Below are 18,861 nucleotides of genomic sequence, written 5' to 3' on the forward strand. Positions count from 1 at the left end.
CTCTGATGGGCCGTGACAGGTACTCGGGTACTCTGATGGACTGTGACAAGTACTCGGGTACTCTGATGGACTGTGACAGGTACTCAGGTACTCCGATGGGCCGTGACAGGTAATCAGGTACTCTGATTGCCCTCAGGTACTCAGGTACTCTGATGGGCTGTGAGAGGTACTTAGGTACTCTGATGGGCTGTGACAGGTACCCAAGTACTCTGATGGACTGTAACAGGTACTCAAGTACTCTGATGGACTATAACAGGTACTCTGATGGACTGTGAGTGACATGTACTATGAGGGGTGGTGACAGGTCCTCTTTATTGGGGGGGGGGGCAATCAGTGTGATTGGTGTACACTGTAAGCGGTACTCTAGGGGGCGATCAAGGGGTTAAATGTGTGTTCTAACTGTATGGGGATATGACTGACTGGGGGAGAGACATATCTTTGTTCCTACTTAGTAGGAACAAACAATATGTCTCTTCTCCCCTGACAGAACAGGAATTAGTGTGTTTACACACACAAATCTCTGCACCGCTGGCCACGTGCATCGGGCCCCCCACCGTACAGTAGGTATGGTGCACCCTCTGGCAGCTTTTAAAGGGAAAGCCATATCCGTAGGGGGTTTCACCCAGGCGAGCCATTCTGCAGCAGTATATCTACGTTAGCCATTGAGGAACCGGTTAATGACAGTTGTCTAAAATGCTCTAAAAGAATTATTCAATTCCTAGCCTTTTACATTTACATTTTGTGTGAGATTAGTGTCCCAAAATTCCCCATATAATAATTTAAGACAGATTTAAAAAAACAATTATTTGAGTTATGATTTCATTCACATTACATTCACTGAATGTAAAATTAATTAAAATGATTGTAAGTGCATGTACTGTAAATGTCATAATATCAACCTTCAAATAGGCTATAAGAGCAAAGTCATACACATGTACTTATATTAAACTTGAAAGACAGAGAAAGTGAGATGAGATGATTTGCCTGCACTTTACCTGATACAAAGAAGAACTCCACTGGCGACAATAATACTACTAACCAGATCACATTTAAATTCAAGCAGAATGTGTAACCTTTTTATGCTGTTTACCCAAAGCGCATTTTGTTTTCTCCCCCTGCAATGAACTAATTAACGTTATTGCTATTGTCTGCTAATGTGAACTGTTATTATTTTTTGTACTATTCCTTTTGTCTAAACTACACCCTACTAGCTTGTAATTACAAAGATTGCATTCATACAGTTACAGTGTGTCAAGAGTGCTATTTTCTCTGATAAAATTGATTCACAACATTGGTTTTGCATTTAGGCCCTCAATGCCATCCTTTCTACCTATGAGAGAATGAAAGACTGCAATAACAACTTTTATGATGCTGTGGTGGAGGGAGTGAACTCTGTATATTCTGGACTCTCGCTAACATCTGTGGATGCAAATTATATTGAAGCTCTAGTGCATGAGATCATTTCATCTACATTTAATGAAAAGGGTAAGTCACAATAGAAATACTGCATGTGGCAAAGCTATTGAAATATTGTCCTATGCATACAGACCTTATTAAATAATCAATTTAGGGATATTTCACTGATCATGTGTCAGGAGCGTGTTGTGCTCCTGCCCTTCATTCCAGTATCCTGGTGTCGACTGTGATAGATTCTCCCTGACTATCTGTCTACCTGCAAGGTGATTGATGTAGCCAGTCTGTGAGTGGAGATCAAACCTGGTTTAAGCCAGCCAAGCCTGCAGCCTCATGCTTGTGATATAACTCTCTTTCTGTCTGCCCTGCTCTGCTGTTTGGATTCCCCTGTTTATGACCATGGATTGGATATTGACTATTCAATGAATTCTGCCTGCCTTTTAACTATGGATTGGATCCTGACTACTCTGAATCTTGCCTGCCTTGTATCTGGACTGTCATCAAACTCTGCCTATTGTAAGGTACCCTCCCAAAGTTGAAGGCATGTGATCTGGTTTGGTTTAGGAAGGGCGCATGCTCACCGCCACCCCTTTCTGGCCACCTAGGCTGCATGCCTGAATAATGGTTTGAAATCCTAGGGGAACTTTTTTATAAAAGGACAGCACACATTAAAAAAACTAGGAAAAAACAGCATGGGGTTCCCCCCAAAATTCAAACCAGGCCCCTCAGTTGTGTTGTGTCAGAATTAACAAATTGCAATGTGGCACAACTGCTGATTTCTATCATCCAAATATGTGCAAGCAAAAGTTCATTTTTTAAATGTCCATTGCAAATATTTGGGTATTCTTTACAAAGTGAAGCTTTACCACATATTTTTTCTAAGAAAAATTAGTGCAACTGCACTTGCAGAGTACAACTGTACTTACAAAGTGCACAATCTATTTGCTTTTAATAAATCAACTCCAAAGTTTTCATTACATTTGATAAGATTGATTACATTAAATGTATAATGTATTAAATGTATCATGTTAACCACTTGCCAACGCTCTGCCTTGTGACATGCCAGAGATCACTGCTCCCTGTCATAGTGATCGCTGTCATGTGAGTTGCAGCCCACCCCCCACAGTTAGAATCACTACCTAGGACACACTTAACCCCTTCATTGCCCCCTAGTGGTTAACTCCTTCCCTGCCAGTGTAATTTACACTGTAATCAGTGCATTTTTATAGCACTGATCGCTGTATAAATGACAATGGTCCCAAAAATGTGTCAAACGTGTCCAATGTGTCCGCCATAATGTCGCATTAATAGTAAAAATCACAGATTGCTGCCACTACTAATAAAAAAAATAATAGAAATGCCATAAAACTATCCCCTATTTTGTAGACGCTATAACTTTTGCGCAAACCAATCGATATACGCTTATTGTGATTTTTTTAATCAAAAATATTTAGAAGAATACATATCGGCCTAAACTGAGGAAAATATATATATATATTTTTTTGGGGATATTTATTATAGCAAAAAGTAAAAAAATATTGTGTTTGTCAGACTTTACGTACCTGACTGATGAGCACGAGACAGCAGGGGAAGGTCTTACGTGCCTGGTTCGCGCCCCCTGGTAGTATGGACAGGAGGCATGGTAGCACAGACTGGTATGAGAGCCTGGCGGGTTAGAAGCAGGAGAAGAGGCCCAAGGGCCTGATGCAGATGAGTCGGAGGTCCCCAGGCAGCTGGACGTTGTCAGCCGATGCAGAGCAAGAGCTGGTGAAGCAAGTCCAGTCACAGGCACGGTCGGCAACAGACTCGTGGTGCAGTACAAGGGATCAAGCAAGTTCAAAGTCCGGGTCACAGGCAGGGTTGGCAACAGGTGGGCAGCGCGGTACAGTGGAGCAGGCAGGTTCAAGGTCACAGGCGAGGTCAAGGGCAGGCAGCAACAGGACAATCCAAGGGTCAAGCCGAGGAGATCAGGAGCTTCAAGCAAGGTTACGGGTACTAGGGCACAGGGAGCTGCAGATCAGACAGCACCGAGCACACTGCGGAGGACACCTAAATAGGCCGATTGGCGCCAAACTGTCGCTCTTTTTTTGTTTTATAGCGCAAAAAATAAAAATCGCAGAGGTGATCAAATACCACGAAAAGAAAGCTCTATTTGTGAGGGAAAAAGGATGAGGATTTTGTTTGGGTGCAACATCTCATGACCACGCAATTGTCAATTAAACTGACGCAGTGCTGAATCGCAAAAAGTGCTCTGGTCAGGAAGGGGGTAAAATCTTCCGGGGCTGAAGCGGTAAATGTGTACTTATAGAGATATTACAAAAATATATATAATTCCTCTTTAGGCATCTATCCAGTCTGCCAGCCTTTCCGCACAACCCTCCACTCACACTCCTCAAACTAATTTGTAGGCAGGTGTAGTCTACTTTCTCCACTGCAGGTGGTGCTCATGTGCAGCAGCATTGCAGGGGAAGAGGAAGTCAAGAAGAACATGGTTCCTCCATGGTTTCCAGGGTCATTGGAGAAGCGATTCGATTCTGCCACCCTATGTGGCTCTAGAAGCCATCTTGGGTCAGGTAGAGCCTATTTATGACCCTGGCTCCCAGGCTTAGTGCACATTTTTACATGTGGGTAGTGTAGAGAGGTTCCAGATGATTAGGGAAAGGATAGGGACGCACCATCCTTCTGGAGACTTCTCCAATTGGGTATGGACCGGCCAGGTTGCATTCTACCACTCAAGAAAGATGCTGGTAGCACAGCTGACATCTAGTGTTCCCAGTTGGGTGTCTCCTTGCTGGTATTGTTATGCATTACTTGTTTTTACATTAATACAAGTTCTGTTTACTGCTGCCGCACCATGCTGCACCGTCACACAAATTGCTGGCACAGAAAATAAAAAAGGTACCCAAGTGCCCTTTTACTCAAACGAGTGCCATGTGACATTCCAGTTCCGAGTCTTCTCTCTTTCATGCACAGTAGGTAGGAAAAGTCATATTAGCTGTCCAGCAGCAGGGTGCTCTCAGGATCCAGAGGAGAGACTACAGTGATGACATCACTGTAGAGACCAGCCAGCAAAAACACATCTGCAGCACTGGTTTAACAATCCCCTGTAATCTGAATTGGCTCTATGGTAAGCAAGCTCTGCTATTTGTGTATTGGTTAGAAATGCATGCAGAGGTTTACCCCACTCTTAAATAAATCATTAAAAAGATTTACAATTTTCTATTTGCTTACTTTTCATTTTAGTTCAGAGTGCATTTCATTTCAATGTGTTGTACTAAGGTCCTCCCAGAAATATAGAGAATGTTTGAATGCTTTTTTGGAATGTCTTGCTATCATTAGCAGGATTTATTTGTCCTGCTTTGCAATATCCCATTGTTATTCTTGTAATATAGATATACTTCAAGATGAATAAGAACTTAACAAAATAGACAGTAGATTTATTGGTCCTGTGTGATACCGTCAGTCAGCATTTCTGCACACGTAGTGCAAAATCAATTCTGAAATCGGTTTTGTGAAATGGAAAGCTGCCTGGAATTAAACATTACTATCCATTCAGCCTTCAATTGCATCTTGCTTTTAAGGAATAAATAACAAATTGTCCTTGTAAAAGCTATCATTATTTTTCCTTAGAGCCATCAAATGAAAGCTGTACTGCATTTGATTCATATTTTAAAGGACTGGTTGGAAAACTGAAACCAACATTGCTATGCAGGTTTTTCTTGTTGTGAATTTAACTACAATTGAAACCATTTACATCCATGCTGGGGCTTCACGCTTTCAATGTACTACATTTTAGAATGAAGAATAATGAATCGATAATGGGGATGGGCTCGATGTTCGAGTCGAACATAAGTTTCAGTCGAACGTCAGCTGTTATATAGGGCACTCGTATATGCTTGCTGTGGAGCGACCCATAATGCACTGGGCCAATCAGAATCTGGAAGCCCCCTTCAACAAGGGGGCTCCCAGATCCTGGTCCCCCTATCTGAATGAGTATTGGGTACATTGTACCCCTACTCATTCACCAAAAAAGCATCAAAAAGTAAAAACTATCCTGTTCATCCCTGTGCCATGCTGTGGTCCGATTTGACCTCCTCTATGGCTCAGCTTGGACGTCTAAGCCTTGGGCCGATGCTTTTCACTTTGTCCATATGGAAGAAATGTCACAAGAGGTTCTCTCTCTCTTCTCCATGCTCACCCCTGTTGAATGTCATTTTTAATCCAGACGTGCCTGATAGCCTCTCTGTGAAGAATATGTTTCCTTGGTACAGGTCAGGCATCTTCCAATTACGCCACCTGGTACACCCGGTGTCTCGCAAATTCCTATCCTTCCCAGAGCTTCAGGATAAGTATGACATTCCGGATAGACTCCTCTTTTCATACCTTCAATTTAAACCTTATTTTCATTCCAGATCTCCTGACCTGACTTTGACAAACCCTAGCACCTTTGAAACTTTGTGCTTCCATGGTCCCTGTCAGAAAGGACTTATATCCTCTATTTACAGTATCCTTCACAATTCAACCTCGCCCACCGCGGAAACGCATCTCTATATGAGGAGATGGGCTGCAATTTTACCAACTCCCTTAACTATTTCTCAATGGCAGGATATCTGGACTTCTACTTCTAAGGTTTCTAGATGCGTGGAGCAGAGAGAGACAGCATATAAGATACTGATGTTCTGGTACAAAACCCCTGAAATGCTACATAAATACGATCACACCGTATCTAAGCTGTGTTGGAGGTGCTTACGACATGAGGGCACCCATTTTCATATCTTCTGGAGCTGCCCTTTGATTGTACCTTTTTGGTCTATGGTCCGTTCTCTGCTCCAATCTGTTTTGGGGATAGATGCTCCGTTAGACCCTAGACATTACTTGTTAGGCTTGCCTATTGCGGCGCTATCTAAACACGCCAAGAAACTGACAGCTTATATCCTCTTGGCTGCTAAGAGAGTGATTCCTGCTCTTTGGTTGTCCCCTTCCCCCCCATCCCATCCACAGCTAATTTCCGCAATTGCGTATATCCGCAGGATGGAACATATGACTGCGCTAGTACAAGACTCCCTACCCAAGTTTTCTAAAGTATGGGACAGATGGGATAGTTCCGCGTTCAACCCTGAGGCAGCATCCTAGCTTGAGGCTATTTACGTTCGGGAATGTTTGCCTCAGGCTTGCTCTCGGGACCTTGACCTTACGTCCACCCCCACATATACAACTCTGGGTTTATTCATGTATCTCACTCAGCGGTCCTGTGGTGTGTCCTTCCCTCCTTACCCTTTAATGTGATGTATCAAGAGGTTAACATGCTGTATTCCGCCTGCGGCGGTTTTTTCCTGTTACTGTTGCACTGTCAATCTTGAATGTCTACATTGGTTGTACAAATTTATCTGCTGTACAAAAATCTTTTTTTCAATAAATATACATTTAAAAAAAAAAAAAAAAAAGTAAAAACTACATTTTGACAATTCATTTATTTAAAAAAAAAAAGTATCCATTCATCTTCAATCATGCTGCTTGATGGACCCAAAAAATTGAATTTTTTTTTAAAAGATCCTCCTCCATGGGAGGCCTCTCGGGGACTCCTGTCTTTTGGCTTTGAAAGCTGTTATATAGGCCATCGGGTGATGTAACCGAGTGACCCTGCCCCTTCATGTGACGTCAGAGGTTACAGGGTCATCCAGTTAAATCAGCGGGTGGCCCTGCCCTTTCCTATATAAGAGCGGTCAAAGGGTCCGTCGTGTGATGTGATTGAAGATGGATGGACATTACCGGATGCTTTTTTTTTTAAATAAAGGAATTATAAAAAACTGTCTCTTGTGGTTTTACTTTTTGAAACTTTTTTGAGTGAATGGGTAGGGGTACAAGGGGCGGGATCTGAGGGCAGACCACGACAACCACATCCCAGGGTTGTCGGGAAGAGGTCCTTGTCCCCATCAACACTCCCCATGTTGAAGGCATGTGGCCTGGTATGGTTCAGGAGGGGGGCGGTTGCTCGTCCTCCCTCTATCCTGACTTCCAGGTTGCATGCTCAGATAAGGGTCTGGTATGGATTTTGGGGGGGACCCCACGACAACTGTTTTTAAATTTTGGCGTGGAGTTCCCCTTAAAATCTATACGAGACCCGAAGGGTCTGGCATGGACCGGGAAGGGGGGGCACACAGTTTTTTCATAGATTTTTCATCTATATTGCCAGCAATACATTATAGCTGCAAGTTTAAATGACATGTTTTACTTTTGAAATGTCATTATTGCTGCACCACTGTTCTATATATTGCACAGATGCACCACTTTACAGGCAGATTAAGGGAACCCCCCCCCCCCCCCCCAGGCATGATATTTAAAGGAATATTTCATTTTTATTGTTTCACTTTAAGCATTAGTGAAATATCTGCTCCTGAAAAAACTTGTTTTAAAAACTTTTTTTTTTTGCATTGATACATGTCCCCTAGGGCAGTGCCCGGGTCCCCATACACTTGTTATGGCAATAACATACATATAAGCCTTTAAAAAGAGGACTTTTGATTTTTCATGTTCATATCCCACGGACTTTAATAGGGTTTGCATGTTCACTAGAACCTAATTGCTAATGGCTGGCAATTGTGTTCTTGGATTTTACTCAAGGATTGTTTATAGCAGCAACATTTCCAATGTCCATTCTGACATTAGAATACATTGAGCATACAAGCAGACATTGAGCATACAAGCATATGTTTTGTTGATAATTACTGCAAATATATTGAGGGCACGATACGTGTGCAAATTAATTATGTTTTTATGAATTTTTATGGGGTGATGTTTGGTATATTTGCAGATAAAAGTGACTTCAGCGTGCAAAATCCAATCAGCTGGGACAATTTCTCTACATCTTTATTGAAAGAGACACAGTAACTTAATTTGTTACTGGGACCCATTTGAATCAGCCATATAATTTTTAGTCTGTATATAAAAGCAAATTAATATAAAGTCTTGGGGGGAGGGGTAAAGCTGAATTCACTCTCTGTTGTGGATGGTTCCCCCTTTAAAAGTTCAGAAGGGCTGACACCTGTTTCCAAGCAGGTGGTAATTGTTGGTAAGTGGCACTGACCTATAATAATTGTGCATGTGTTTACCTCAATAATCATCCTTCAACACAGACAAAGTAAAAAATTGACAGAGATTCTATACAGGTATGAGAGCTGAATGGTTAATAGTGCATTATAGTGCAATAACAAAAATGTAATCACTGTGTTTTGTATGGTGTTGTTGCTTTACAGAATTTATTGCCATCGGCCATCTTAGCATACCTATTCCACCTGTTCATGTGGACCCAGAACATTATTCTAGCTGGTTGTTTGACAACATGTCCTTGAAGAATATTCAGAAAGATGCCTTCTTGCCAAGTACTGCTGAGAAAGCTGCAGAATATGCCTAGTAAGTTGTATATAGCATATATTTAGCCTTTATTTTAACATAGCTTTTACTTTTATAATCAATTCAATCCCAGAGTCTCCTTCATACAGACAAGCAAGTGATTTTTTCACGTCTTCGAAATTTAAAATGTATCTCTACATACGTTTATATATATATATATATATATATATATATATATATATAATTTTTTTTTTTTTTACAGATAGGACTTTGATTTGTTATGAGGTTTCAAAGCTCCTCTCTGGACATGCTTTCACCGCCCTCCAGTCTTTACCACATTTACTATCAATGTCTAACTAATCTCTGTATTTTATAAAAAAAAAAATCCTAAGCCTTACCTAAATCTATGGTCATGTGACTCCCTGGATCCTAAGTTTTCTCTGCAGCACAGCGGGAGGGTTCATTTTTGGGTTAAAACATCCCTTTCTGGGTGATACAGACATTTTTCATTAGCTGCCCAGCAGCAGGGTCCCCTCAGGCTTCAGAATTGCAGTGGCATGATTACATCGAAATGGGGTGAACTGCAGCAGCATGGGCACTGACTGCAGCTTTCGATCACTGGTCTCCACTCCTGTTCACCTATGCTGCTATAGGTATTTTGGAGAAATGAATCTTCAAATTCATAATCAAATTCTGTGGAAAGCAGGCCTTCTGATGAAACCACATTACAGGTTTCTATGCTGTTAGACCTGTCTTTGTTGTGAGGACCTTTGGCAATGAATTACTTCACATTACCTACAATTAGGGAGGTCATTAGGGGTTTGTTTTAAAGCTATTTACTAATTGATAAGTATACGTAAATATTGTTTGGATACAGGTGACCTGGGGTTAGAAAATATTAACGAGTGAGTGAGTGGCCACAATTCTATTAAGATGGAAAAAAAGACAAAACAGAAAAAAAATGTATGTAATTTTACCCACTCTTATGTAACAAATATTCTGCCAGATATTTACCCCAAACCATAACTGATAAAGTATCATGGCTACAAGATTGCACACAGTGTGATTTTTACATAACTTAGTAGAGGGGTACAGTGTCAGAAACCATGAAACAGACTGAGACAGAAGTACAATCAAATCACACTTGTTTATTAATAAAAATAAAAAGGTAAATAAGAAAAAGTGTAGTCAAGCGTAGCCAGAGTCCAGTAGCCAGATTGGGTAGTCAGCCAGTCCAAAGTTCATTTTTGTGAAAAACGTGTAGCGCTTATTTGTTTTTACCACATTACAATGTGACCAATGTAATCAATACATGTGTTAGACTGTGCACAAAACACATAAAAAAGAAATATATAAACACTCAATTACTGTATATGTAAAGCTAGAATGTCCAAGTAAATAAATATGAAAAAAAATGTGTCCACAAAAGTGGAAAAACAGCATGAAAACAGATGAAGAGTTCTCCAGATTTTCCAAGGTTACTGTGTGTGACACGATGAAGTGAAAAACAGTCCTACACCTTCTCCAAAGGATAATCACACAATCACCGCGTGAACCCTCCACCACATAAAATGGGGGCTTACCAGATTTAATGGATCCTACTCAAAATTATATTTGGAGGATCATATGTGCTTGTAGATATACATAGGCTATTTTTGGAGTGTTGTCTTTTTCTGGAAGGCTTTCAAGTGTAGCTATTTTCTCTGCGGTATGTCTCCATCCACATAGATCATCATAGGTAGTGGGATAGATATAAAGGAAGAGAGCAGGGACCAAAATAGTGTAACTCCGTTTTTCGTTTCAAATAATTTAATTAAAAATTATCAAACTCACGTGTACAAAGAACATAAGCGCTTTTTCAGTAAAATCTCAGGCTGCAGTGAAGTCCCGACGCGTTTCGTCTTAAGCAGACATCATCTGGGGTACCAGTCCAAAGTTCATTAACCAGATCGGGTAATCAGCCAGGCCTGAAGTCAGGGATCCAAGGAGAGCAACTGCAAGCAGGATAAGGATGTCAGCAAGCCAGTCTTGAAACAAACAGCAGGAGATGGTTCCTTGTGATGTGACCAACGCAAAGGCAAAGGAAAGAGTGATCTGGAAGGCTTTAAATAGGCAGGTGAGACAAGCTTCATCGGGAACAGCTGGTAACTGTGGAAAGAGAAGAGAGCTGGCAATTAGCCGGCAGCTGAGCGGCCAGGCCAGAGGAGGAAGGGCTAAGCCAGCCCTGACATACAGTCTGTATTACCAATTTACAAGAACTTTTTTCTCAAATAGTATTTCAGCAGAATGCACCCAACAAAAATCTGTTTACATAAGTTTAGGCTTATGTTGGATTTGTATGAACAGGAAATAGCATGATAGTTGAATTATCATTGGTTTGCCCTCAGAAACACATTGAATGAACTGCTTGCATGAGTTTTTGATGCTCATGTGAATTGTTTTGCCTGATGATGGCAATGATGCAGTAATGATTGCTTTTGACTGTTGAAATGACTGCTCCTTTGAGATTAGCAAAGAACCAGTTACTTAAAATGATGGGTCAGGTCAAAACAGCAGACTTCTTGTTACATTATACACCAATACATGAGAAAGTGAGGAAAAAATCTTCCCAATAAGTTTACAGAGATAATAAAAAATCTGAGAATATGTAAAAATGTAATAAATGGTGGAGTTAAAAAGTTGTAATTTACAATGAAAAAGGCAGTTGGATACATGAAACACCTATGCAACACAGAGGTGTACAATATACTGTATGTGTGTATATATATATATATATATATATATATATATATATATATATATACATATAGAAAAGACAAGGTTGCAGCACCGTATACATTTATTAAGAGAGTAAAAAACTCATCATAAAGACATTAAAAAAAACATACATACACACACACATATATATATATATATATATATATATATATATATATATATATATATATATATATATTCTCACAAAAGTGAGTACACCCCTCACATTTTTGTAAATATTTCATATCTTTTCATGTGACAACACTGAAGAAATTACACTTTGCTGCGATGTAGTGAGTTTACAGCTTGTATAACAGTGCAAATTTGCTGTCCCCTCAAAATAACTAAACTCACAGCCATTAATGTCTAAACCACTGGCAACAAAAGTGAGTACACCCCTAAGTTAAAATGTCCAGATTGGGCCCAAAGTGTCAATATTTTGTGTGCCCACCATTATTTTCCACACTACTTTAACCCTCTTGGGCATGGAGTTCACCAGAGCTTCACAGGTTGCCACTAGAGTCAGCAGAGCCCCCTCTATCACATCGGAGCCCCCTCTATCACATCGGAGCCCCCTCCATCACATCGGAGCCCCCTCCATCACATCGGAGCCCCCTCCATCACATCGGAGCCCCCTCCATTACATCAGAGCCCCCTCCATTACATCGGAGCCCCCTCCATTACATCGGAGCCCCCTCCATTACATCGGAGCAACCTCCATTACATCGGAGCCCCCTCCATAACAGCAGAGCTCCCTCCATCACATCCATGCCCCCTCCATCACATCAGTGCCCCCTTCATCACATCAGAGCCCCCTTCATCACATCAGAGCCCCCTTCATCACATCAGAGCCCCCTGCATCACAGTAGAGCCCCCTACATCACAGCAGAGCACCTCTCAACATCAGTCCCCATTTCAGGTTGGTGGGGGAGGGGGCCCCTCAGGAGGTGCTAGGATTGTTTAGATTACAAATCTTTTCTGACTGTTCATGTTGTGTCTGTGCTGGCAGGCCAGATGCAGTGTCAGTGGGCCTGTTCTAATCTGTGCTCACATGAGAGAACTCTCCTGCACAGCAGCGTGTCTCTTACCTCAGAAGCTTCTGTCCCGGGCTGCTAATCCTCAGACTTCCTTCCTCCAGCCAATGAGAGCAGTGGAGGGGTGTGGCCTGGGGTCTGGGGAGAAGGTAAACTCCTGGGAGACACAAGGTGGATCGGACCTGGATTCTGTTTCCAGGATTCTGTAATTGAAAAATACAGCATTTACAATGGAGAGCAAGGAGCTACGGGCCCCCTGGAGCTAAATACAGGGTAGCTATGGCTACTCCTGCACCCCTTTATGCTATGCCCATGGTATTACTACAACACCCCCTAAGCTAGTAGGAGTGGCTGTGCGGGGGTGTAAATTAGAAAGCGTTTTTTGTTTTTTCTCTGCTGAACTGTCTTTGAAGCTGCACGCCGACCCCCCGCTGGCCGGGCCCGGTACAATAGGCCTGGTTGTACTGACTTATCAGCGGCCCTGGTTATACAAGCTGTACACTCACTACGTTACATTGTAGCAAAGTATCATTTCTTCAGTGTTGTCACATAAAAAGATAGAAGAAAATATTTACAAAAATGTGAGGGATGTACTCACTTCTGTGAGACACTGTGTATGTGTATATATATATATATATATATATATATATATATATATATATATATATATATATATATAAACAGTATACTGCATATGCTATATATATATATATATATATATATATATATATATATATACACACACACATTATTATCTAGCTACCCTTTGTTTGGACATGATATTGTAAAATCAGCCAATATGTTTTCCCATGTCCCTTGCGTTTGCAGGATACACACTGCCCAGTAGTTGCCATAATCCCAGTGATAAAATACAAATCTTGTATATATTGTTTTAGCGGCTGCTTTGAATTTCTCTAGAGACAAAAGCCCATTTGTACTTATCCATTCTGTGTGATGCATGGCTCACTGAGCATTACATTGGTTTCAAGATTCAGTAATAGATACAACAAACATTGGGCAGTATGTTCAATTTAAAGCTGTGTCAGGAAGGTGAATATAGACTCACAGCCCTTACTTTAGTAAAGATAAGTAGTGGGCACTTGTGTATATATATCTAGCTGGGAAAAATCCATTATGTAGTTATTGAAAATCAGTGATTCATTCTGTGTAATAATTTCATATTGCTTTGGAATATATTGTTTCTAGCCTATCTATGTTGCTGTTGCCACCTTGCAGACTCTGTAGATAAATGCAAGCTTATGACACAACTCCATAGAAGGCAAGCTTATCAGGAGCCTTTTCATACTGGAGGCACTGTCATGCTTGTTCTGCATTTTCCTACACTGGAAAAAAAATAGGAACAGGAGAAAGCTGTTTTTAGTTTTAGTTCAGGCCCTTTCCTCCATTATGTTACACTAAGGTACTTTGGAAAAATGTCTACCATGATGCATTCTTGGTAAAATGACCTACATTTTTTTCCATTCAACTGATTGGGTCCTTAAGAAATGCAGCACAATGCGCGTGAAACTCATAGCAACTTAAGCCGTGTACACACGGGCGGATTGTATGGCCTACTTAGTCCGTCATACAATCCGACGGACAGTCCGTCATACTTTCGAATGAACGGACTTGACCACACACGGATGCACAAACAGTCCGTCGAAAGCTTGCGCGATGACGTGTACAGCACGTACGACGGGACTAGAAATAGGAAGTCCAATACACAGCAATGCAACCTTCCGCGTGTAAATCCTTTCTGAGCATGCGCCATTCTTAGTCCGTCGAACTAGCCTACTCACGAGCGGATTGTCCGCTGAAACCAAAGTATGACGGACAATATTACGGAAATTCCGAAATACTTAGTACGCCAGACTGCACGCTGAAAAAATCCGCTGAAGCCCACACACGAGCGGACTGTCCGCTGAAATGTGTTTCGACGGACTAAGTAGAACATACAGTCCGCCCGTGTGTACGCGGCTTTACTTTAAACAAATGAAGGTTAATGCATGTAATTTTCATCTGGTATGTGCAGTTTTACACACCTTTGGCAATGTGGCCCCTTAAAGGAAATAGATTTAGAACTACCATTTTCGACAGCATCATAGTAGATAATTACAATATATAGACAATATATATATATAGGTGGTAAGTAGCACTGCTGCTTAGCAGTTTAGTCTATCACAGTCGAGTGAGCTTAGGGGAAGCAGGCTCCCAGCATTCCATTGCAACCTGGCTGAAATGAAACCCTCCAAGAATCCATCCATGATCCATTTTGGATGGCACTGGTGAGTTCCTAAAGTGTGTTTGAACCCTTACCTTGTAAAGAACCGATTTAGTTCAAAATATAAATGCATGGCCAAAATGTGTATATTTGTATTTATAAAATTTTATAAAATGTGTGTATTTTATAAATATCTTTTTTCTTTTTTTTTATAAGTGATCACATGATCTCTGTTCTCAGTTGCAAAGGGCTTACAGAGCTGGGGGTGGAGAATGCAGGGAGGTGTGTCAGGAGGCAGAGAAACAGCATTACACTGATCCTCCCAGTGTTTAGCTGTGCAGGGGGTGTGTCTAACCACTGGATTATAGGCAGACTTTGCTCCCAGGTAGAATGTAAAGAAGAAAACTAACCACACTGGGATGGATGTGCTTCTATTCCTAGTGTGGTCTGTTTGAAACAGGAAAGCAGGAGGACTGTCAGGTATTTCACACAAAGGAAGCAATGCACAGAGAACAGGATACATTTTACTACAAGTACATGGTAAGCAAACCACATACCAGGAATAAGAAATGTTGGAGTTGCATACACGTTAACAATGAGTGATGTTAATGGCCCCATGTACTTTTATGGCAGGGAATCCCCTGCCATGCAAGAAAAGCATCCAAGAATAGTTTAAAAAAGAAAATAGTGTGGGGGCATACCCCATAATTCATACCGGGCCCTTCACGGCTAGTATGGAATTTAAGGGTTAATTTCATACAAAAAAAAGGGAAAAAAATGAGAGGTTTCCCCCAAAAATTGACATCAGACCCTTAACTTAGCATGCCAAATGGCAGGCTAGGAAAGTGGGGGTGATAAAGCGTTTACCTCACCTCCCAAACCATACAAGGCTACATGCTCTCCACATTGGAGGGGGGTAGCTTGCCAAGGCCACATGCCTTCAATACTTGGCAAAGCAAGTTTTCCCCATGTTGATGAGGACATGGGCCTCTTCTCCTTAACCCTAACCCAGTTGTTGTAAGGGTGTATGGGTGAAGGGACTTATTGAGATCTGAAATACCCCTTTAACCAAAGGGTCTGGTGTCAAATGTAGGGGGAACATCTCTCCATTTTTTGTTTTCCATGGGTTCTTCCTTAAAATTAATACCTGATCTGAGGGGCCGGGTATGGATTGGGGGGACTTGCAGTTTATTTTTTTCTGTGGGGTTCTCCATTAACATCTATATCCGATCCTCATGTAGGATAAGTATCTGGTAAAAATGAATGGAATCTCCAGCTTCTCTGTTTACAAACTGAACATGATGTCGTTATGCCAGCAATTAAAACACATTTTTTCTTTGTAAGTGTCAGTTTTGCTGCAGAAGGTTGTATAGATTACACAGATGTGCCATTTTACAGGCAGGGTCAGGGTATTCCCCAAACATCTTATTTAAAGGAGAAGCTTTGGAGTTCATAATAATAAACACACATACTTCTATTCTGCAGAATCGGTGTGATTCTGCAGCTGTCCCACATTGGCTTTAAAGTGGAAAACTGAATGATTACATGACCACTGACTGCTCAGTACTCGGTCTGCTTAGAGCAGAGAACAGTGACTGTCAGTCACCACTCTCCACTCTGCTCTACAGAGTGCCAATCTGGGGAGCAGGGTTGCCAACTTTTAGTAAATTTACAAAAAGTTAGTAAAATCCATAATTTTTGCATCTGTCCATGAATGTCCTTTTCGGGGAGGGTGGTGGGCTTAGGCTTCACGCTGAAAGACAGAACCAGTTGTCAATCAGGCAGCTGGGTGGACCCTGATATTATTGTCGGGATCTTTCCAGAACCTAGATAGGCTCAGTCATATCAGCTGACAGTGGGCAATAACCTGCTGTAAGCCCCCTCTGGGTCACAGGAATGCAAACGTAAGGGCACGCCTGTGACCCAAAGAAACTTTGGCCTTATTTCTCTTTAAACACAATTTTGGATTTTTTATTTTTTTAGTTTAAACATTATGGAATAAAAAAAAAAACATAATTTCAACATTTAAATCTCACTGAAGTCAGTAGGGTTTTAATTTGGCACTATAACTGTAGTGAACCTGCTCGAACCGAATCTGGGTATGTTCAGCTCTTCCCTAATTGTGAGCATTACATATTTATATTCATATATGGAAATGAATACTGTATGAGGAAAAAATCTTCTTAGTTATTGCCTTAGTCACTTGTAAAATAAAAGAGCCTTTTGAGTTTTGCATAAATGTCCCTTTTGCTACCTAAACAACAGCCCTGCCATGGAACCATTGTGTTTATTTGCATAATTCATAATTATCTTGGCTCTTCAGAATGTAGATGTATATTTAAAAGCATGATTCAATCTGATTTGATTGCCACCACATTGTGTTCTAAGCAATTACCATTCATTTGGCTTTTGAGGCTGTTGAATGAATGTTCCACATGAGATGCTTTAATTTCTATGTGTTTTATTGCCGTAAAGTAGGTATTGGCAAACTGCCTGAAGTGCCAGCAAAGGGCTGTCATTTTTGTTGCCATGTATAACAATGGGTTTGAGGAGCCCACAGTAGAATTATTAAAATAGATTATTTTGGTTTTTGCCAATTCACAGTACTCCTGCTATAACGTACAAATGGTTCACGATTTTCTGGTTTCACACCTCTTTCTCCAAGTAGAAGTATTTTTGTATTTGGAATTTGGATGAACCCTGGTTCAAATGGGTACATGTTAAAGTAAGGTTTGCAAATATTTAGTGGAGGTGGTTAACACAGTCCTAGCATATTTTTTACACTGCAGATATTTGCTCTGTCCAGAAGTGATGAGCGAACAAAGAAAAACATACACTGTCTGTGAATACTAGGCTAGCACACCTGACTTATGGGCATTTGAGCCTCCTGTTATGTTGCCATTTACTATTGTGTTTGTCAAAATACCACTAGGGAAAACAAAGTTTCCATGGTGCAGGATTAGTAAAATTGTATCCACATTTATTGTAAACAATAATACACACATCAGGACAGAAGGTGTGCAGCTCTGAGATGGTACAGGCACTGTAAATGGAACACAGGACTACTGGATCAGTAAGCCTGTAAGCAAGGCCCTGGACCCACCAAACGCAGAACTATACAGCCATCTTTTTACAACTCGAAAACCACACCTGGTACAGGAATATGGGTGGAACACTACACGTTTCTCAGGCCCTGCCCCCTTTGTCAAGTTTGCCCAATGGGAAACAGAACTGGCTTTAAGGCCGGCAGGTGCAAGAAAAAGTGCAAACTGTGAGAGAAACAGATGCTGCGCTATAACTTTTTGGTACAGCAGGACTACAATGACCAGCATGTGCATAATCAATACAAACTAATGAAAAAGAAACAACAATGCTAATACAATGGGTATTAAATTAAAACTAGGCTATAGAATAGCAGCATCAAAAATTGAATAAAATAAATGAAAATATATATATTCTAATTTATTATAAGTAATCATTACACCATACAGTGCTTATATTTATATTTATACATTCACATCAGTCCCTACCCTCAGGCAGCTTGCAATCTAAGGTCCCTAACTCACATTTATACATTACATACACATACTAGGACCAATTTAGACAGGAGACAATTAACCAACCAGCATGTCTTTGGCGTGTGAGAGGGAACCAGAGTACCCAGGGTAAATATAAAAACATATCTGATTTCAAAAGCATACAGAAGGTTTGGACACCTACACCATAGTGCATGATTGGAGCAGCCCCCTTGGACTTTTTAGGCAGAAAGGGTCATAGAAATAGTTTTATAGGAAAAGGCGATATAATGCCACTTTTATTAGTACAAAGCATAAAAACTTGTTTATAAATGGACATAGCCAACAAAACCAAGTAATACAAAATATACAGTACAAAATTAGAAAGAATGGTGGTACATCAAACATATTTGTCAAACCCAACAAGAGGCAAGTATGCCCTGTGCTGCCAGAGACGAGTTGTGGTCAGTCAGTAAGGATTTCTTGCGTATAGCCCAACATGCTATGGAATGAACAATGTGCATTGCTTCATCAGGGATGATTATGTCTGGGGGACTTTAATTCTTATTGT

General features: G+C 40.8%; 1 protein-coding gene across 1 annotated transcript in view; it reads left to right on the forward strand.

Annotated features, from left to right (window-relative positions):
* LOC143983065 (uncharacterized) overlaps nucleotides 1–18,861 on the forward strand; it is a 695,051-nt gene that overhangs the window by 583,877 nt on the left and 92,313 nt on the right. The window contains exons 90-91 of the mRNA XM_077482312.1: nucleotides 1,308–1,485; nucleotides 8,667–8,823. Of these exons, the coding sequence (XP_077338438.1) occupies nucleotides 1,308–1,485; nucleotides 8,667–8,823 (335 nt within the window). The remainder of the gene's footprint in view (nucleotides 1–1,307; nucleotides 1,486–8,666; nucleotides 8,824–18,861) is intronic.

The sequence above is a fragment of the Lithobates pipiens genome, unplaced genomic scaffold (assembly GCF_037356315.1).
Source record: "Lithobates pipiens isolate NorthernLeopardFrog02 unplaced genomic scaffold, aLitPip1_a1.2 Scaffold_16, whole genome shotgun sequence".
Lineage (NCBI taxonomy): Eukaryota > Metazoa > Chordata > Amphibia > Anura > Ranidae > Lithobates > Lithobates pipiens.